The sequence below is a fragment of the Heteronotia binoei genome, chromosome 21 (genome assembly GCF_032191835.1).
Source record: "Heteronotia binoei isolate CCM8104 ecotype False Entrance Well chromosome 21, APGP_CSIRO_Hbin_v1, whole genome shotgun sequence".
In the NCBI taxonomy this organism is placed as follows: domain Eukaryota; kingdom Metazoa; phylum Chordata; class Lepidosauria; order Squamata; family Gekkonidae; genus Heteronotia; species Heteronotia binoei.
Window position 1 is genome coordinate 85,117,391 of NC_083243.1, and position 22,959 is coordinate 85,140,349.

Consider the following 22,959-nt stretch of genomic DNA (forward strand, 5'->3'; position numbering starts at 1 on the left):
TATTACTATTTGATTAGACCTATGTAGTAAACAGAGTGGTATTTTTGGCCTATGACTAGAGATAGGCTAGCTTGTAAATGCAACTGTATCTTACAACACTTGAGCGTCCACCTTTCAAAATCACAAGATCGTCATCTCCCTCTCCTAATTTTCCTCCCCTTTCCATGTGTCTTTTGCAGGGGGAAATTTGAATTTCCTTCACGAGATGAACTGTTACCATCTTCGGATAGTTCATACAGGTGGCTCATCAAAGAGTACCACCCACTCCCCTAAAGTGATTGCCCTCTGGCCTCCCTCACTGCACTGTCTATGTCTGCCCAGAACACTAAATACTCCTCCCATCCTCACCCACCAGGTGTTTTTAAACATACAGCAAGCCATACATGATATAGAAACATTATGTTGTGCAGTGTTTGTGCAAGCGTTCAGAAAGCCTAGTCCTTTTACACAAATGGAGGAGAAGAGAATGCCTTGTCCTTTTACAATCAGGCTAAAGAGCCCTATTATAATTAAGGAGTCGCACCCAGCAAGCCCTCACTCAGTGTTCAGACACTATGGGATTTAGAGACTGGGGCAAGACTTTTCGTCAGGATGTGTCCTGCCATGAGATGTTTATTTGTTCTGCCATGAGATGCTTTAGTAGTACTTTTATTCACGGTCATCCGACCAGCTTAATACAAACAGAAACAAAATCATAAAAACAAACCCATCACCTCTTACACAGAGTTCCTCACGCCAACTATTTCACATATTGTTAAAACTCATAGCCAAGATTTACGTTCTCAATTTCCCTCCTTTCCAACTGAGCAACATAACAGAAACGGGCAATCTTAGTTGAAACATCAGAGTGAGTGTCAGACAGGAGGAAGGCAATCTGCTCATCCTCCGGCCTGCCCGCCAAGGACCCGAGAATTGGAGAGATTAATCTTGCCCTCAAGTCATTGTAAATTGGGCACCGCAAAACGATGTGGAGAGTTGTTTCGACCTCATTGCAATTACAGGGGCACAATCTTTCCAGATATGGGTACCCAGCGTAACGTCCCAAAAGCACCGAAGAGAAAAGTGCGTTGAGTCGAGCTTTTGAGAAAGCTATCCGATATTTTGGGATAGTGATGTTGAAAAGATACCTGGCTGGGGACAGTACTTCAGCTTGCTTCCCTAAGAAAATGTGCGCAGAAAGACTAGCTCTAGCAGATCTCAGTTCCAGCTCAACCAACCTCAGGCGCAAAAGTTCTTTCGCATCCCTCATGTTGCATGCTTAGATGTAAGTAACTGTGTTGCTTGATTATAGCTGGGGTTAGAAAGGGGGGAGGGAAGTGATGCTCATTACTTTGTAGTTTAGAAGTTTTTTATAACCGGATTTGGCGTTTGCATCTCATGGCTTATCTAGCTGCCATGAGAACAAAGACCTAGCACCTGGCACCTTCCTTGCTTGGAACATATGAGTGGTATGTGTGAACCAAAGGACTGTGTTGTCTCTGATATACAATTTAGTTTGAGAAATTGGGAGGGTGAAGAGCAGTGTTGCCCTGCATTATGAGTACATCTAACCTGTCTGTATCTTGTAACCTGGCAATTCTCAAGTAGAGGGTTGACTCCTGTATCAATACATTAAACTCTATCTATGTTATTGTAAGTGAGAGTCATTTGGTTGATACCTGACCAATCCTCACACTTTTGATCTACTAGATACCACCTGTTGCCTTATTCGACCCACTACTTACCTGTTCAGAAGCCTGCCAAGAGAGCCACTGTGCTACGTGTTTCCAAGGCTGTTTTAGGTTCCCAATCCACCCCTGTATTGTTTACACGTGAATGTTGATATTTACAAAAAGAAGCTATGAACACATCTACTGCCATTTGCATAGATGGCTTCTGAAGAAGTTAACCTTAACCAGTTTCTTCTAAAAAGTATTTAGATAAATGTAAAAGGTGCTCTTGGCTATGCCTTCACAACTCATTCTAATATTTAGCTTCACATATACATATTTCTGAAAAATGATTACCTCATTATTACACAAGTCTAACTGTTCCAACAACAGCAATGAAGAACAGATCTCATACTCAGTTTGCTATACAAAGAAAGGTATCACAAGTTAGAGGAAAGCATTGCATTGAAACTTTAAAATCAGTATACCTACGGCTTCATAATCTGCCAGCTCCAGTCTAGCTTTGTTCTGCATAGTCCTCTTGCAAAGATAGATGGCTATGGATAGAAACCCCCCCAGTGAAATGCACAATTAAGAAAAGGATAATTGTAACAGAAAAACACACATGTTGCTATGTATTACTGGTCTGACCCAAAGTAATTTCTTTTCTACTTCTTTTATAATCCTCTAAACTGGGGACAAAACTGTGGTCATTCTTTATTCAGACTGAATTAACAAAATTAGATAAGTCTTGGGACTTTTCAGTTTTGAAAAGAGACGACTGGAAGCAGGAACAATAAGGTTTATAAAATTATGCATGGAATGGAGAGAGTTGACGAAAAGAACTTTTTATCTCTCTCCCAAAATACTAGAACTCGAGGGCATCCTATGAAGCTGATGGGTAGTAGATTCAGGATGGACAAAAGGAAATACTTCTTTACACAGAGAGTAATCAAAATGTGGAATTTACTGTCAGAGGATGTACTGATGACCACAGGCATAGGCAGCTTTAAAAGAGGATTAGACAGATTCTATCACTGGCTACTAGCCATGGTGACTAAAGGGAACCTCCATGTTCAGAGGCAGCTAACTTCTGAATCCCACTGCTAGGAGGCAACATTGGGAAAGGCCTCAGCCTCCATGCTCTGTTGGCCATCCAGAGGAACTAGTTGCCCATTGTATGAGACAGGATGCTGGATGAGATGGACCAGTGGTCTGATCCAACTGGGCTACTATTATATTCTTAAACACTACATCTGTTTTTGCATTGTGAGTAATTGGCATAAAAATGGTGTTAAAAATGGAAAATATCCCAAAGAAAATTGAACAAAAATGGTCACTCTAACCATGTACAGCATTGGGGGGAAAATGTATCTGTATATGGCTTCTGCTCATAGCAGCTATTTACAATACCAATGAAGCAAAATAATCAGGTAAAATACTAAGAATCCGGCTCTACTTAGGCTTTAGCTGATTGACAATTGATGTGGCCTTATCGCGCTTGAATCTAAATGAATAGCTAAAACTGCGTCAGATGCTGATGTTAACCATGTCAGACAGATGGGGGATGCAAAACCCACAAAGCACTTTGATCCCCAAAACACATATGGTTACTAAAGTGATGAGCTCACTGGATCATGCCCTAAACAAACCAATAAAATCAAACAATAAAATGCAGGAAAATAGTCTTTATATGATCCAGGAAAGGAATATGATTAATATGAATATGATTACCATTATATGGTTTTTTACTCAACTAAGTCAAATTACAATAATTGAGTAAAAAATTAGAAGAGATTAACATTTTGTCTGTCACTATTATGGTAGCTGCTTTCCATTAAGAAGTACAAGCCCCACAATCATATATAAATGTAAGTAAGGAGGTAAAAAAAGACTTTTTTGTGGTCATAAATTGCTTTTGGTCAACCCATAAAAGAAATGCTTCCAAAATCCCTTATTTTATGAGCTCAGGTATATTCATTTCCTTTGCCAATGCCACAACTGAATGGAAGAATTGATTTTATCATTTCACTGTAAGAAGAATATAGCTCTAGAAGAGACAGCAATAACACACAGAGACAGCTAAAGATAACCGTGCTGACATATCCGCTTTATACATTAGTACTCAGCTGTTCAGCCATTTAATACAGAATACTGTGGTATATTAGTTCATAAACTACTGTTATTTCTTTCCCAACACCAGCCACTAGTTGCTAATATAAACTTATCACCCTTTTTTATCCTCTATATCAATGAAATTCCATTTACACTTGCTACTGGATTGCTAATTTTGGCTAGATAACAGTTTATTGATCATGTAGACTACATAGTAACACCCAGACTATATTATTATTTATTGTATAACAGTCCAGATTCAACCACAGATCAGAGCTTGACCTTTGCACAAGATTAATCTTAATTCTACTAGATGGCATTAACCTTGAGGCAATGTTGGACAATGTAGACTTTGTATACAGGGGCTGTGTTTGCAGCCATGTAACTTCACTACAGTGCCAACAACTCCAGCATTAATTTCCATGTTAACTAAATAACGGTTCTACTCTTTTTACTGTTTTTCATCAGTACTGTACTGTTGAAATTACTGTTCTGTCTATATTTAATAAATAAAATGTGCCTTCCTTCCCTTTTAAGCCTTTAATGGCCAGTTTTGCTTCCAGATGTGATTTGGGCCATCCAAAATCCCTGGTGAGGCACGTGAGCTGAAACATTTTTGGCCACTTATAGTTGCCCTTGCAGATGGTTTGGAAATTTCCAACAGTGCAGGATGTAGCTATTCATTCCTTTTGGGTGGAAAGTCACCTGTGGAACCAGCTACCCAAGCACTAATATAAACTCATCACTCCTACTTCGTTATTCTAGATAGCAATGAACGCCAGGGTTAATACAGACCCAGACCTCAATTTCTAGAAGCAGAAAAATGTTTCCATCAGCAGCAGAGGGAATGATATTCACAGATTACAGAACCTGCACTGTAGCCTTCCAGAGCGCACTCAACACTGCTCTTTGTGTCCCCTGAATCCTAGGAGATGCAATTGGGGGTGGGTGGACAGCATTTAGAGGCAAGAAAGTTTCTTCACAGCACACTGTTTCCAAACTCTATGTTGCCAGACATGGCCTGGCAACCAGCAGGAGATGGGGGAGGTGGGGACATGGTGGGGTGAAGTGATCAGTATCACCTGGCAAGATGCTGCTGCTTCCAGCATGCCCCAGAAATGATGCACACACTGGAGGGGTGACAATATAGTATTCCTTCAGTACTCTATGGTTTAATCACAGAGTTTTAGACAAATGTTAGAGAATCACCCATTGTGTTGTCACTTCCAGGTCATGCCAGAAACAGTGATAGCTCTGCCCAATGCTGACAATCCCCCTTATTTTGCCTGCCATATTCCTCTTACCACTCAGCTGAACAATACCAGGAAGCAGCAGCAGGGTGGAAGGTGTCCAACTGGCAGCAGACAGCTGGCAACCCTACATCCTATGTCTGCTAACTTGAAAAGGGAACACTAAAATTTCTAGTTTTAAAGTCAGGGCCAAAGTACAGAGTAATGTCAGGCACCCTTATTTTCAGAGAACACTTTCAGATGTCTTTGAAGTGGTACTATAGGAGGGCTGAGAACGCCCTCAAAATTCAAACACAATGATAGGCATAAGATTCTGAGAGAGCTGTTAATGGGCATCTGTGGTTAGCTTTAGAAAACTTAAGACAGGGATGTCAAACATATGGCCCGGGGGCCAAATAAGGCCCCCAAGCAACTGGCTGTTTGCTTCCTTCTCCCTCTCTCTTGCTTCCTTCTGCATCACAGCTTGCTTCGCCAGGCTTGCTCAATCACACAGGAGCTACAGAGCAAAGCCTCTATTTTCTCCATTGGCTGAGGCTCCTCCCTTGGGAAAGAACGGGGCTCGAGAGAAATAGCTTGCTTTGCCAGGCTCTCTCAATCACACAGCAGAGCTACTGAGCCAAGCCTCTCTTCCTTCTATTGGCTGAGGCTCCTCCCTCTCCTGGTCCCATGGGGAAGGAAGGAAAGAGCCAGACCTTCCTTTGCCAGTTCCCTGGATCCTACTGGAGAGATACAAAGAAAACACCTTTAAGATCAACGAGTGCTAATGTTTTAAGCATGTTTTATTTTAAGGTGTTTTTTTTGTTAAAAAAATATTTACTTGTGTTTGTCTGTGTCCTTTATAAAGTTTATATCTCTGCTACCTAGCATTACATTTTATCACACACATGGCCTGGCCCGACAAGGTCTCATTTATGTCAGACCCGGCCCTCATAACAAATTAGTTTGAAAACCCCTGACTTAAGGTTTCATGTACTCATCCATAGCAAAACATTAGGTCTCATACTAGTAGGCCAACTCCAGCCTGGGAAAATTCTGGAGAACTGGGAGTGCAGAGCCTGGGAAGGGCAGAGCCTGTGAAGGGGAGGAAGCCCAGCAGGGAGGCAATGCCACAGAATGCACCCTCCCAAACTGATATTTGCTCTGTAGTCTATCAATCAGTTGTAATTCCAGGAGAACTCCAGGCTCCACCCAGTCTGGTAATCCTGCCTCACACTGGCTGATATTTACGTTTCAGGAAGCTGCCCTGGAAACATTGCATTTGGCTGACATGGGGACAATTTTGTAATGTTACTCTTCCAACCTGAAGGAAAATCACATTCTATTTATGCAACAGTTGCATGAATCAGTTTTTTTGTTTTTGTGGGATAGTAGAAGAAATTTAGAACATGTTCTCCATATAATGATATAATGTTATGGGATATAACAATTCGGTATTAATAGAAATGTTGTCATCAGATTGTTAATCAGACTCAATATTATTTCTCTTAGAACAACAATACTGTTGGAGACACATGTACATGAAATATTTAAAAAGTGGATCACTCAAAATTCTCACCATAGTCTGTGTTTTCTGGTTCCCAACAATTTGAAGGCCAAAAGTAGGGAGCCTGAAAAACAGTGAATTATATTTTATCATTACAGTGCAAGAACCCAAAGTACAGATTAATATTATTCCTAATATTCCTATTCTGATGGCCAGAAATTGGACTATGGTGGCAATTCTGAGCACAGTAAGGCTACTTAAATCCCACTGAAGTAAATGGAATTTAAGTAGCCTAGCTGTGTGCAGGATAGCAGTCTCAAGTAAATAATATTAATGAAAGTAAACATCAGTATCATATCAACAAATTTATTCTCTCTCCATATGTAGGAAATTGATACAAGGCTACAACACTTAGTAATTCTGTAACATTTCAGTATCTTTAACTCAGATTGCTAAGAGCCTCTCCACCTAATAATGATTTTTTTTCCCTTCAAAAAGTGAAACCATTCCTACTTACCTTGAGTTACCTCTTCATTGTGGCTTGGGGACAACTGAGGGGAAGCTAATAAGCACAGTCTTCTGCTAAAACACATTTGGGGGGACTATGCTGTTGCACAAAAATGACTGGAAAAAAGGATAAGCGCAATGTTGAGCATGAGAGGGCAAATTTCAGTGATAAACCTTCTATAAGCAGAAGGTCTCAGGTTTATCTCCATTTAAAAGGAGAACTAGGTTAGATGAAAGATGGTTCCTTAAAGAAAACACTTAACTGGAAATGGGAATCCAAATCAATATATTCATGAATATCCATTAACTTCAGGAGCACTGGCTGCTTATATCAAAAGGATAGACTTCTATGCTAACATCAAACAACTGAATTCCTTGAAAAGTTAAACGCAAGAAGAGATAAGATAGGGAAGTCTTGTTTCCTTCTACAGAAAGCAGAAGACCCTTTACAGTAAGGAGGACATTTGGCCATTCTGTAATTTAAGTACTAGAGAAAATAGCATTCTTACCTGAAAACGATAGAAAGTCCCATCATCCTTTAAAGTAAGCACATGATCTGAGATTGGAAAAATATATCCCTGTGCTGCTATGAGGCTTCCTAGGTGAATTGCTTCAGCTGTGAATTTTTTTTTTAAAAGAGAAGATTGTCAAACAACTAGGCATTATAGCAGTGATATATTATAGCAGTGATATACCACAGTGGTAGGATCCTGCTTAGTGTCTGGGCAATCCTCAGTCATGATATCACTGGCAGCCTTGAAGTGGTAGTGCATTGCCTACCTCTGTCGACCAGCTACAGTGGCAGTGGAAGCCTCTTTTTGTTATCCAGCCAACTAGTCTCAATGGGGCAAGTGTTACGTATATATATGTGGAACACAGGCCACCAAAGAAGCAGCCCATGCATCTCCATCCTGGTGGAAACTGGTTACAACTGAGGCAACTCAGTCACTTCAGTCCACATCACAAACTGAAATCAGTGCAATGCCAGTAATGGGAAGGGGGAGAGACAAACCCTGACTGAAGGCCTCGATGCTGCTGTTGGGCTTTCAGATTCTGTACATCCAAGGGAATCCATAAGGACAACACATTACATTCAAATAGCACTAAAAATCAAAAAGGCATCTAGCTATAGTTGCATAACTATAAAGAAGATTTACAGTGCAATCCTAAGGAGAGTTACTCCAGTCTAAGCCCTTTGAAATGAATAGGCTTAGACTGGAGTAACTCTCCTTAGGATTGCGCTGTTAGACTTTTCAAGGAGGAGATCAGACAATCATACTATCCACCTGATAGTAGACACTATCTCATAGAATGTTTTTCAAACCTGGATGTCCTTACCTTGATTACATTTTCATATAAACAGGGAGGTTTCTACATGCTCTTGGGAAAATCAGAGTACTCCATATGGAGTCCTACTTGTATAAAACCCTACTGGGTGGGACTTTTTCCCCTCTCAAAAAAGCAGAGAGGGCAGTAGAAGACTGTGTGAATCAGGTTTACTCATGTCCTTGCCTCACACTTTTTTGCATCCAAGAAGTGGGAAGCACGTGCCTGCACATGACGAGGACGGTTTGCCTAGTAAATGCATGAACCATTTTATAGTTCCATCCACTCGGTTTTCTAATCCACATTATTTAAAGATTTGCTAAAAGCCCTGAAGCTACATTTCTAAAATGTCCTTGCATTTGAAATAACCTTAAAACAGGACAATTTTTCCAGCATTAACAAAATTAAGTAACTATTTTGACAGCATAAACTAGAGTATATATGATACACTATATTTAAATTTCAAAGTTATGAACAGTCCACTAGTTTTGAGTGCATTTCATATCTCTATTGCTCTTCTGCTTTCTTCTCAATCAAAGTACACAAGAGAGAAGTCTGGACAGCATTAAAAAAGGTATCTGCAGCCCTCTAAAGCCCTCTTTCATGTTGTGGGTTTGCTTCCTCAACCTAGTATTAGCAGCATTGCCTGAACCTCTCAAGCAGTTTCTGAGGATGTCATGTTTATACAATACTGTGAACTTAAATTCCAAAGCCTGTGAAATTTCACAGCAAAAACTGAAATACAGTACAAAAGTCCCAAATTACCTAGATCATCAATGTTCAGGTTCTTCATGAGCCACTGCACTATGTCAACACCTAAAAACAAAACAAAAAAACCAGCATTATAATACAAAGGATGCATGAATTATAAGAGCCATGGACAGCGGTGGTGGCTGATACCCCCAAAGGCTGCATTTTTCTTCTAGCCAGCCAAGCCATTCCCATCACTGACAGTTTGTGTTCTACCTATTCAAAACACCTTATACCTGCATCACCCTGATAACTAACTAGAGCTCTCATGTTCAGAGGCAGTGTACCTCTGAGTACCGGGTCCTAGGAACAAGCAGTAGGGAAATGTAGCTGCCCTCTTGCTATGTTTATAATGCTACCTGAAGCGCTTAGCTGATAACTCTTGAAATGGAATGCTAGGCTTCTCAGAGACAAGGGAAGTGACTTGCCCAAGGCTACAAAGCATGTTCAAGGCAGAGGCAGGATCTGATCACTGACCACCAACACTATTATTGTTCTTCTGCTTCCCCTGCCCCAAATTTGCTGCTACAACATTTCTTTCATATTTGGCAAAGTGACAGGGAGAGGCCCAAGACCACTAATTGAGGTGGACACTGAGCTTCAAACATCACCCCTGATCAGCACTCCTTTGACCAGTAGCCATTGCAGTGCTGTGCTTTCTCCCCACCCCTCCCACACTCTCCATATTTGCACAGACAAAAGGACAAAGACATTCACCACACAATGCTGCACTCAGTTCTTTGCAGAGCATGTAACATAATTATAATTTACAAAAGAACAAAACACAACAAAAGTTGCTTTCATTCCAAAACAATTTGAATTTTAAGAATTGTATATCTGGGTCAACAAGCTTCAAAAAAAACCATGAGAAAACCATCCTTTCATTTCTTGCATTTTAAAAAGCTACTGGTTTCTTAAGAGCTGCTAAGAAACAGGAAGATTTTTACAGTGGCTCCTCCAGCTTTTGCCAAAGCTGACAGATTATCTTTCTGCTGACTTTGCCAGACCATTAATTATCACCTGTCAAAACTGATTACTCACCCTTGGGATAATGACAAGCTGTTCCTCCCCCTGTTAATTACTGCCATCGCTAAAGCTCATGTGTCTGACTAGCATTCATCAAGAAGACAGACATATCCTTGTCCCTACCCCCATTAATCCAACTACACACACATACTCACACACACCAGCCAAACAAGCCTGTAATATGTCCAAGGTTTTCCGACTGCCGAATTCCCTTGGGCGCTAATCAAAGATTTCATTCTTCAGAGGTCCTCAACCTCCTTAACCACCAGGGCAAATGATCCTCTGGGGAAGAGCTTATTTACCACAATTCCCTTTAGTATCAGTATGTGTGTATCAGTAAATGAGATTAATAAAAGGGAACACAATCTGTGGCAAATCAAATGCAAGACTGTGATCAGGCAGGCAAAAAGGGACTATGAGGAGCATATTGCAAAAAACATAAAGACCAACAATAAAAATTTCTTCAAATATATTAGAATCAGGAAACCAGCCAGGGAGGCAGTGGGGCCCTTGGATGACCATGAGGTAAAAGGATTACTGAAGGAGGATAGGGAAATGGCTGAGAAGCTGAATGCATTTTTTGCCTCCGTCTTCAAAGTGGAAGATGAGAACTTTTTGCCCGCCCCAGAACCACTAATTTTGGAAGGGGTGTTGAAAGATCTGAGTCAGATTGAGGTGACAAAAGAGAAGGTCCTACAACTGATAGACGAATTAAAAACTAATAAGTCACCAGGTCTGGATGGCATACATCCAAGAGTTCTGAAAAAACTCAAAGTTGATCTTGGGGTCATGGTAGATAACTCACTGAAAATGTCAAGACAGTGTGCATTTGCAATAAAAAAGGCCAACGCCATGCTGGGAATTATTAGGAAGGGAATTGAAAACAAATCAGCCAGTATCATAATGCCCCTGTATAAATCGATGGTGCGGTCTCATTTGGAGTACTGTGTGCAGTTCTGGTCGCCACACCTCAAAAAGGATATTATAGCATTGGAGAAAGTCCAGAAAAGGGCAACTAGAATGATTAAAGGGCTGGAACACTTTCCCTATGAAGAAAGGTGGAAACGCTTGGGGCTCTTTAGCTTGGAGAAACGTCGACTGCGGGGTGACATGATAGAGGTTTATAAGATTATGCATGGGACGGAGAAAGTAGAACTTTTCTCCCTTTCTCACAATACAAGAAATCGTGGGCATTCAATGAAATTGCTCAGCAGACAGGTTAAAACGGATAAAAAGAAGTACTTCTTCACCCAAAGGGTGATTAACATGTGGAATTCACTGCCACAGGAGGTGGCGGCGGCCACAAGCATAGCCACCTTCAAGAGGGGGTTAAATAAAAATATGGAGCAGAGGTCCATCAGTGGCTATTAGCCACAGTGCGTGCGTGTGTGTGTATATATATAAATTTTTTTGGGCCACTGTGTGACACAGAGTGTTGGACTGGATGGGCCATTGGCCTGATCTAACATGCCTTCTCTTAGGTTCTTATGTTCCCTCCACCTGCTTTTAAACATGCTAGCGGTAGTTCTTTTCTTAACCATTCAGGAAGTAACATTTACAAATCCAATCCTATGCAAATTTAGAACAGTAACTGACTCTGAGCAAACAGTAAAGCTGTGGGAGGCAGGTCCAGAGGAAAGGAATGTCCTCAAGGGTCTTCTGATTTATAGCTTTGGTTTATTTGAAGATTTTTAGATAGTGCCTAAATTAGGAATGTAGATTGCTTGTGTTTTGGCATCTGGTCCAGTGTTTTGACAGATTTTTAGCTGATGGAACAAAAGACTGCCAACTATTCTATTGCTCCTGTGTCTTTAACAGCAGCTTCAAATTAAGCTGTGACCCCCACTCCTCCCCTCTTGGTACTAAATAAGAACTAGTGTTAGTGGAGGATACAGTGCTGGACTAAGATCTGAAAGATGAAGGTTTTCATACCCACCCTGTCATGGAAGTTTGCTGGGTGACCTGAGCCAATCACACATTCTTAGCCTATCATACCTCACAGCATTGCTGTGAGGATAAAACTGGAGGAGAGGATAATGATGTAAGCTGCAGGAAGGCAGGGTATAATGGAAGTAAATAAGCACAATAAAATAATAATAAATTTATGAAGAAAACTTCAACTGATGAATAATAGTGTGTGAAGCTGTAGTTAAAAGTAAAAGAAGAGAACCAGTTCTATAGATGGCAACTACACCCTTCTCCACTCTTACTATTTGGTTTCCACAGGGGGATGGGATTCTGTGGCTTCCCCATTGCTGGTGTGGTTGCTAATGAATATGCTGAATCAACAGGGCTTCCATGTGGCAGGTTTCCCTGCCTTCAACCCCTCCTCCCCCCCCCCCCCGCACCTACCCTGGTCACCAGGTCGTTTGCAATTTTTAATGCACTTATTTCCATAAAATGTTATAATAATAGGTGTAATGGATTCTCTGAATTCCTTTTTGTTTTAAAAGGGTAAATCTGTAGCCTCCATTGTGAAGATTTGCCTTCCCCCTTATATCTCAGCAAGCAGCTAGCGAAGAGACTGGCTATATACCCCACCATTTACTTGGAATCTCAGAGGGGCGTACAATCTCCATTCCCTTCCCCTCCCCATAACAGACATCCTGTGAGGTAGGTGGGGCTGAGAGAGTTCTTGAGAGAACAGCTCTGAGAGAACTCTGAGAAAACCAAGGTCACTCCAGCAGCTGCAAGTGGAGGAGTGGAGAAGCAAACATGGTTCTCCTGGATAAGAGTATGTGCACTTAACCACTACACCAAACTGGCAAAATAAAAATGAAAAGTACGAATTCAGGGAATCTATTACACATACAGTTACAACAGTATACTGATATAATGATATTCTAGGGCAATATTTTTTTTAAAAAAAAAATCAACCCCATTCCCAGTGGCAGGGGGAGGAAATGGCTGTCACAAGGGACAGTGTCAGGGAAAAATGTCTGTCATGTGGACAGGAAAATCTGAAGTATCCTAGTCTCACAGCAGCCATCCAGGTTTTACTGTGATCTTTCCGACAAATTTGGAGCAAAGCAGGTTTGAGAAATCAGAGAAAAGCAAAGGAAACCCCAGAAGGTGTGCAAATGCATCATAATGCTTTGAGAAAGTCAGGAGGAGGGCAATTTCCCAACAGCACTGAACCAAGGGCAGATATGTCTTTTTTGCTTTTGTTTGCTCAGGTATTATAGTCTTTTTATTTATTCATTTTTTGTATGCCTTTCTTGTAAAAACTCAAGGCAGATTTCAGACCATGGCAAAAACCCCAGAATGATTCACAGAATTAACAATACAATAAAACTGCATTATACAAACTAAAGAAGAATGAAATAGAAACAATATAATATGTTGCATAAACTTGATTTCCACTTAGAGAACAATGGACTAAGAAAGTAGATTTCATAGTTACAGAAAACTGAACTACAGACACTGATACATTCAATAAACAGTGAATTATAATAGGGGGAGAGGAAAAACAGCTGCCTAAAATTTCACAGGCAATGAAATTAAGATCATATTACATAAATAGAACATGCCCTTTCTGCAGAATTTCATTACATTACATCTCTGTTCCCTTTATAAAAATGCTTTCCTGACCAGTTCTTTGAAACGGCAGCAATTGCTTCACTCTTGCTATCAGCACATGGTAACTGTTCCATTCACTGCCAGCAAAAGACAGACAGACAGAGAGAGAGAGGCATTGGATGTGTGAGTAATGAGAGTTCTCTCTTTATGTCATGCATGCTGGAAGTTGACAGCACAGTAGCAGTTCTTTTTGCAGCCAATCAAGATAAATTAGGTACATTTCTATGAGTGTTCTCATGGTATTAGAGGAAAAGAATGGACTGGTTCTGGCCACAGGTCTGGGCAAGGAGAATCAACAGTAACTGTGTAGTCCAGTGAAGAATCTTGTTGCAATCTGGAAGCAAGGTTTCACATGGGAGCAACAATTCCTGCACAGTCCCCATGACAAGTCACTTGTATATTATTGACGTACATTTGTATGATTGATCGCACTATAAAGCTTTCCAAGGCTGGCCCCCAAGTGACCATGGAAGGCTTGGCAATGAAGACACGACTGAGCGGGCCCATTTTTCTTACAGAACGATAGATCATAATACAATCTATTAATTCCTTGGCTTTTCTTTTTGGGGACATACGTGTGTGCAAATTCCAAGAAAGAAATCGGCTCCTGATCCGTACTCCTCAAATAAGTTGAATCCCATGCTTTGTACCAGCACCAGTTCATTCATTGGTAGTTGTATCATTTCTAGCACAATAAATCATCAGACTTTTTCCATGGGTGAAGGAATCTTCTTTCATCTTGACAGAATTCTTGTCGACATCAGAGTGTCAGGAAGCCCTTACCTGCTATGTAGAGGGCTTAAGCTGGACTGCACTAGAGACATTAATTAGGGAGCTGGAGAGAAAAGAGCATGAAATCTTTTCATGTTCTTCTTAGATCTGACAGAAACTGAATTTGAAGTTTCAACCTGAAAACTAAATGCCCAATACAGTAACCTTAGTTTCTTTATGTTCAAGCAGTAAAAGCCTCTCCTGCAAAGAAAAGCATTGCCATGTGTGGATTCTGACTGATTGGCTGGGATGCCCAATAAGTGGCCAAAGGTTAAAGTCTCCAAAGTTTTAAGCACACCCATCTCCACCATCCTTGTTAGAGAATTGGGTTTGATCATTCAGGTTTGAATAAATGGTACATTTACTACAGAGGTAAATGCAGGGTTTGGGTTGCAGAGGCCTAACAGATTTACTCCAGTTTCTTCCCTTTCTATCTACAGTTCCTTGTAATGTTTTAAAGTGTTAAAATGCTTATCTCAAATATAGGTTGGGATTGCACTTGGAATTTGGTGTGGCAGTATCCCAGCATTGAAAAAAATGGTGCTCTTTGATGCAAGCCGCAGCAATCACATAGCCCCTGCCCTATTGCCAGGAGAGGCATGGGCTGCACACACACAAGAGGAGCATTCAGACTGCTCTTGCACATGCAGAGCAGTTGCACTGCATGCCTTGGCTGTTCAGACAGCTGGGAAACACGCCCTGCATGCATTTTAGAGATTTCCTACTGGGAAGTTCTCGGTAGCTATTTAATCCAGTCCCAGCCAGTCCTAAAATGAGGTAAGTATGGGCAGGACTCAGGGGGCAGATGTGTGCATGCGATAGTGCATATTAAATCCGGAGGGGAGGCATAGCTAGGTTGGGTCAAATCGCTCATGTGATCTCACCCATAGCCACCACAGGCATATTATGCATGTTTGGCTGAAAGACAGTGGCTTTCCCAAGGAGTCCAGGGCAGGAGGTATAGGTGACAGCGTTCACACCATGCCTGCACAAGCCTAGGAGAAACCAATGAGCTTGGCTCTGGCATAGAATCAGGCACACTAGGCTTCCCAAATCTCCCGCTCTGGCTGGAGACCCCCGATTTGGAGCCTCCATCCCCCGCGCGCCAGAAATCTGGAAAGCGGGGGGGGGAATGGCGGCCCTTCCCACCCAGCTTCTCCTCCCCCCTTCCCTTCCCACCGATCCCCGATGGGGATCTGAAGAACCGGGATGGTGAGAGGTCAGGCTGCAGCCGTTGTAGTGGTTGTGGGTGGCAGGAAGAGAGTCTTCCTTATCCAGCGGGAGTAACGAGCTTTCCTTTCCGGTGCTTCATGTAATGTTGTCGTGCCGTTGCCTAGGAGACTGGAGGCGGAGGAGTAATAACGGCGTGCTGGGAGCTGGCAGCAAGCTCCTGGCTTCTGCTGGCCTCAAGACCAACGGCCGCGCAAGTTCAGCAGCACGTGGCTTTTTATTCTGCAAGAGCGTCGGCGTTTCCTCAGCCTCGATGGGGGTCGTTCCCTCACCTCCAAACAGCAAGATATCAGCATCTGTGCATCACCCCTACACGTAGAAACCAGTAAGGCGAGTCCCTCCCCCCAGTCAGGAAGCAAGAAGCTTTATTTTGACACCCATGCCCTTGTGTGCCTTATGGAGGAAAATGGTTTCACCACTCTGCAATCTGAGATTATTGTATCTGCGTTAATTAACACCATGAATGGCAATATGGCGGTGATGTACAAGGATATGGTCACCAAAGTACAACAGGTTATATATAAAACATAATGTTTAATTTTAGCCAAGTATATAATTAATGTGTTTTGGAATAATGGGGAATTGATCTGGAGGTTTTGGGGGTTCTGGAGGAGCTGTTTTTTGAGGTAGAGGCACCAGATTTTTAATATAGTATCTAGTGCCTCTCCTCAAAGTACCCCCCAAGTTTCAAAACGATTGGAGCAGGGGGTCCAATTCTATGAGCCCCAAAAGAAGGTGCCCCTATCCTTCATTATTTTCTATGGAAGGAAGGCGTTCTAAAAGGTGTGCTGTCCCTTTAAATGTGATGGCCAGAACTCCCTTTGGAGTTCAATTATGCTTGTCACACCCTTGTTCCTGGCTCCGCCCCCAATGTCTCCTGGCTCCACCCCCAAAGTCTCCTGGCTCCACCCCCAAAGTCCCCAGATATTTCTTGAATTGGACTTGGCAACCCTAAGGCACACACTCCTGCCTGCCTTTCCTATTCTGCATTGCTCCCCATTTTCCAGAACACAGGCTAAAGGCAAATGCAAGAGAGCTGTATCAACCACTACAACAGGGGTGTCAAATATCCAGCCCACAGGCCAGCACTGGCCCACCCAGGGCTTTAATCAGGTCCACCAGGCTCTTTTCTCCCTCCCTCATAAACCTCACCCTTTGAAGCTCCAGAGGCTCCTTCTTCCTTGTCTTTGCAGGATGAAACAGGAAGCAATTTCAGGTTTGCAAAGTTGCAAGGAAAACCTGGAATGGATTTTCCATTAAGGTCTCTGCACCCAGATAGGCTAGTCTATCTGGGCACAGAGACTTTAATGGAAAAACCATTCCAGGTTTTCCTTGCAACTTTGTCTGTGTTGCCATGTATTTTAATAGAATGGAGCTCAGTTTCACTTTTCAGCGTTTATATGGCCAATTAGCTGTTCCTTGCTGAAGTTGTGTGACTTTGCAAATAAAGTGTTGATGCTTTGAGCCAACATGTCTCTGCTGAATGGATCTTAATAATAATAATAATAATAATAATAATAATAATAATAATAATAATAATAATAATAATAATAATAATAATAATAATGTTTTTATTTATACCCCGCCCTCCCCGCCAAGGCAGGCTCAGGGCGGCTTACAAAGCATGATATAAATATCATGATATAGCAATAAAACAAAGAAATACAATCAATAAACAGGTGACATAAATAAATACAATATATAAGTTAATGTTAAAATTAATCTAAAAACAATACAATCTTAGAACTGGTACCTAGTTAGTACTCTAACCTGGGAACCTGCAGCCAAAGGGGGATATTACACTGAAAAGTCATTGCCAATCTGAGTAGACGTGGGGACAAGGGGAGAAGCTTGCAATGTCCAGTCATTTCATGTTTTCCTAAATCCAGAGCATTTGATATTTTTGATGTTTATTTTTTGTTTCTGCTGTGATCCTTGCCTTTTTCTTGATATTTTATTTTTAAAATTGCATTGCCAAATTCCACTATTCCCTACCTTTTCATTTTAAACAAAACATCTCAAGAGTTTTAAGAATGTTTGTATTTTAAGTAAAAAATTAATTGTGTTTCTCTGTATAAAGTTTATACCGCCACTACCTGGCATTACATTTTATGGTACACATGGCCTGGCCTCAAAAAGTCCCCTTTATGTAAGCTCTGGCCCTTGCAACAAATGAATTCAACACCCCTGCACTAGAGTAATTCCATCTGATAACCTGATCTTGCCAGGTAGGCTGGCCAACACTACATGTCTATAAATTAGAAGAAGATATTGGATTTATATCCCGTCCTCCACTCTGAATCTCAGAGCGGATCACAATCTCCTTTACCTTCCTCCCCCACGACACCGTGAGGTGGGTGGGGCTGAGACAGTTCTCACATCAGCTGCCCTTTCAAGGACAACCCCTGCAAGAGCTATGGCTGACCCAAGGCCATTCCAGCAGGTGCAAGTGAAGGAGTGGGGAATCAAACCCGGTTCTCCCAGAGAAGAGTCTGCACACTTAACCACTACACCAAACTGGCTCTCTATAACCACTACACCAAAATGACATTTGCAAACTTTTTTTCAAGCCTATGGTGAAAAAAAAGGTTTCTTTTTTCTCTCTTTTCAGTAAACTGGTATCTGAGGCTTTCAAAGTTGGCATTTAAAGAAAATATATGTATTTACATGCTTCCATATAGCATTTACTTCCTTAGACATGACAGCATCTTCAAAATCCCACACGTGTTAGGTTTTGGAATTTTCTTGGGCCAGACACCCTAAGTGATTCCTCCTGCTTCTCTGGGGATCTTCCTGCTTTCACTGTCTGCTTGCATCCCCTCTTTCTCTCTGCCACAGAAAGCAGAGAAGTAAGCAAGCAAGCAGGTGGTGACAAGCATTATTCATTCTTTGTACTGCAGTTGCCTCAAGAGGTGTACCCTACTACATCTATGCATATTCCTTGCCTATCTTGGCTTACTACACCTTACTACACCTCTATGCCCTGTTGTTGGCCCTGCAGAGTAACTGGTTGGCCACCTTGACCATTTCAGCACTACATTTTTACCCCTCACAAGTGTTATTTTGAACTCCCCACTCAATGCTGCAAGTCTGCCAGTTTGGTGCACTGGTTAAGAGCAGCGGACTCTAATTTGGAGAAACCCTTCCACATGAAGCCAGCTAGGTGACCTGGGGTCAGTCACAGTTCTCTCAGAGTTGTTCTCTCAAGAGCTGTTCTCTCAGAGCATTCTCAGCCCCACCTACCTCACTTGGTATCTGTTGTGGGGAGAGGAAGGGAAGGAGATTGTAAGCCACTCTGACTCCTTCAGGTAGTGAAAAGCAGCACATAAAAACCAGGGCCTGTAAGACAGAGATGTTCTGTCAGGCTTTAGATTGAGGACAGTGATGGTTGGCACCCTTCTTTTGCTCCACCGGAAGTCCCACCCCTACATATGCTCCAACAGTCTGGGAGAATTAACATCATTAGCTGGACACCATCAGGGTTTGAAATTATTAATATTTTATTGTTTTAATGCCAACTATTGTCTTAAACTACATATTATTTTATCTTATGTATATTGCTCAGAGCCCAACCTTGGTCAGGGTAAGGCAATTAATCAAATCTAATAAATAACAACAACAAGAACAACAACACTCTTTCTTTCTTTCTTTCTTTCTTTCTTTCTTTCTTTCTTTCTTTCTTTCTTTCTTTCTTTCTTTCTTTCTTTGACAGGATGCTGAACTAGATAGCCCACTGATGTGATCCAGCAGAGTTCATTTTACATTCTTAATCTAAATAAGCAAGCAAGCAAACACAAGCAGTTCTTCCCACATTACCCCCTCTTCTTCTTTTAAAACTGACAGCTTCAACATTCTAGGGCTTCCTGGTTGATAATGAACCTGCTCAGTCCTCAGCAAGATATTTTGAGGGGTCTTCAGTGTAGCACTTGCAGAGAGCCACCACTGTTGAACTTTAACCAGCCCTCATGTGTCTGGAGCAAGGGGAAGGCCCTGCAAATCAGATTTATGACATAGGACAGCATACAAGTGTTCAAGTTCTCCAGAACTCTTCATTAGTTGGGCTATTAAAAATAAATGATTCCTTATGTTGAAAGCTACCCAGGGACTGAGACGAGAGTGCAGAGGCTAAGTGTGTGTGGTGGGAGTGTGTGGAGAGAACAAGCCCTTTACTTTCTTCTCTGTGTGAAGCTCAGGAATGCTCAATGTGACAAGCCTACAAGGGCAGTTGCTTCAAGGTAAGAGCCATATGCCAATAATAAGCTCTACCAAGCAACAGCCTTGCCTACTTTTGAGACATATGATGGGTGCTATAGTGGGGAATGGTGCTTAGAAGAATCAGAGGTGGCATGTCATAGTGCTACAGAGGGCTTACATGCCACAGAGTGCCCTAGTGACAGGCAGTGAACCATAAACTTTGCTGTTCAAGGGAACAAACTGGTGCTAGCCCTGGACCCCGTCTCCAACGAATATGGACTATAATTCTCTGGCCCATGTGCCAGACTTATTATGGACATTCAGTCTAAATGGACTATAATTCTTTGGCTCCTATGTCAGCCTCACTGTGGACATTTAGCTTCTATGGACTGTACAACAATACTTCCAGCCAGGCCTCAGAAGGCTTTCTGCCTGTGCCTGTTATTGTACAGACTGCTTATGTCTGCCACTCCAAGAGGACTCCAGACTGTGCTTCACAGACAAGCTGTTCAACCTTGCACAACAGCAACTGCATCCCTGTCACTGAGAAGACAATACCAGAAGCAGCCCTGAAAGAAGCAATGTTCCTGAGATGTCCAAAAAGACAACACTCTCTTCTCCAAACCACTGTGCAGAGGAGGTTTTTTCACCATGTACTACATTCCAGAGTCCAGCCAACGCCTTGGAAATGCAGATGTAAAGGCAAACAGTCAACAATAAGCTGCTGCAATATCTCTTCACCAAACAAAAGAATCTTCTTGTTGCCCATCAAGACAAGTTTCTTACACAATACAGCATCATTGATGATGATTGTCTGTCAATAGCCACATCCTGCCACATGTCCCCTTTTCTACTGTTCCTTCAAGGTGTTACAATACGGAAAGATTTGGCTCTAAATTGACCACTCCAGTTTCTTCATGTAGAATATGGTTTGCACTCTGCAAACCATCATCACCCATCAAATTCTTTTGTCTTGTCTCATGGGAGCAATCTCCAGGTAGGTGTTACCTATCACATGACCCTGCCTCAGGATATGAAATTGGCTATAAGAAGATCAGATTTTTGGCCAGCTAGGTGTGCCTCTGATGGTACCCCTACCTTGCCGTCAGAGCCACCCCCAATTCCTGATCAGTATTGGGCCCATTATTGCGAGTGATGCTGGCCGTCTCTTGCCTCCCCTCCCTTTCCTCACTGGAGGATCGTCCTTCTGTTGTCAGGAGGTAATGTAAAGCCCTATTTGACTTCCATCATATGCCCCTATCAATTTTTCCTACCTATTTTCCTAGATCTGTGTGATTACTGATACTTGTGTTTCTAGTGTGCCTAAACAATTTTTCCAATAAAATCTTATTTTAGTGCAAAAATCTCATTATTTACAAGGGCTCCTTTGGAGGACTGACTCCTGTATACACAGGTTATTGATCCTGTATATTTTGCCATTTTTGCCCACCTAAATAATTCCCTCTTTTTTGAAGGCAATTTGGCTAACACTGGTTATAGTAGCCTGAGAGAAACTGTGGGAAGAAGAAACCAGTATTCTATAAGATTTCAGAGGTTTAAACAAGCTAATTATCTTTAAAAAAGCTCCTAGAAGTTGTTAGAAACCACAGAATTTCTGGACATTCCTAGAGAGATGCGACATCCTTGGCTTTTTTCCCTGGGGAAAAGCAGCAGAATAGAGTTCCGGAACCTCTTCATAGAAACCAAATTCTAAAAAAACGGTTAAAAGTTCATGAGGGGCACTCATGTGTATCTTCTTCATTTCCCTCTTAGAATCATAGAATTGGAAGGGATCTCCAGGGTCATCTAGTCCAACTGCCTGTACAATGCAGGGAACTCACAAATACCTCCCCCTAAATTCACAGGATCTTCATTGCTGTCAGATGGCCATCTACACTCTGTTTAAAAACCTCCAAGGAAGGAGAGCCCACTGTTACACCTCAACTAACTTTTTATTGAGGAATATTAATATTTCTTAGCTCAAAATGGTGAGTCTACGAGAGGTGAGGTGAGCAGGGATCTCTGTCAATGTCTATGGAGATAGACCACTGAAAATCCTTTGGTTAATAATGGATTTTATTATAGGTATAGGTTTTCAAATAGTTACATCCCAATCAAACAATTTCAAGCTTATTTCAACGTCAAGGCTTATTTTTGCTTCCAAATGATTTCTCAAGCCTTTTGTGAAAAAATAAAAATAATTTTTTTAAAAGCATGAAATCACAGTTAAGTTGAATGATCTGCTGAACAGGAATTTTTGTGCTGTGTTTCAAATCCAAACTCAGGTATGTTTGTTTAAAATGCAAATACTGCAACGTGCCTCTGAAGAACCTTCAGAGAGGTTTGCAGTCTGTTAACAGAATGTTTGGCAGATCTGACTGGTCCAAAATATAATGGGCAGGGTCTTAATTTGGACTTGCATGATGAATATATCAGTCCAGAGTTATGGAAACTTCACTGGCCTCTTATATGCTTCCAGGCTCAGTTTAAAGTGTTGTTTTTAATTTTTGAAGTTACTAATTGCTTGGGACCACCTCAGTCTCTATGATGCTGCTTGGAAACTGTGATCAGCTAGTGGTAGGAATGCCAATTACCCACTTCTAGTGGCAGGGTTTTCACTGATTGGAAGTTTTCACTGCTGGCTGCTCCTCCTCCTCAAATGTGGGAGAAACCAGGGAGATGGAAATGGTCTCATGCAACACCACAAGGTAATTCCCAGCTGAAAAACTGAAATTACTGCCACTGTGTTGCAGTGATGCTCTAAAACTCCCCCTGCTCTCTATGGTAGATTCCTAGAGCAACACTTCTGATTTTTTTGGGGAGGGGGCAGGAAATAACACTGAGAACATAAAAGCAGCCTTGCTGGATCATACCAGTGGTCCATCTAGTCCACCATCCTGTCCCACACAGTGACCAACCAGTTCTTCTGGAGATCAACAACAGGGTATAGAGATCAGGGTATAGGGCCGCCCCTGATGTTGGCGCCTGGCACTGGCATTCAGAGGTTTACTTAGGGTTGCCAGGTCCAACTCAGGAAATATCTGGGGACTTTGGGTGGAGCCAGGAGCAAGGTTCTGAC

At 41.8% G+C, this 22,959-nt stretch overlaps 1 protein-coding gene across 6 annotated transcripts in view; it reads right to left on the reverse strand.

Moving 5' to 3' along the window:
- Positions 1-22,959, reverse strand: part of RGS6 (regulator of G protein signaling 6) — a 413,592-nt gene that overhangs the window by 93,217 nt on the left and 297,416 nt on the right. For all 6 annotated transcript variants that reach the window (XR_009556626.1, XR_009556627.1, XM_060262314.1 and 3 more), the window contains exons 4-7: positions 9,096-9,146; positions 7,514-7,620; positions 6,570-6,621; positions 2,142-2,206 (exon numbers count right to left, since the gene is read on the reverse strand). Coding sequence is in view for 4 of the 6 variants with exons in the window: in XM_060262314.1 (XP_060118297.1) it covers positions 2,142-2,206; positions 6,570-6,621; positions 7,514-7,620; positions 9,096-9,146 (275 nt within the window). In the remaining 2 variants the exon portion in view is untranslated. The remainder of the gene's footprint in view (positions 1-2,141; positions 2,207-6,569; positions 6,622-7,513; positions 7,621-9,095; positions 9,147-22,959) is intronic.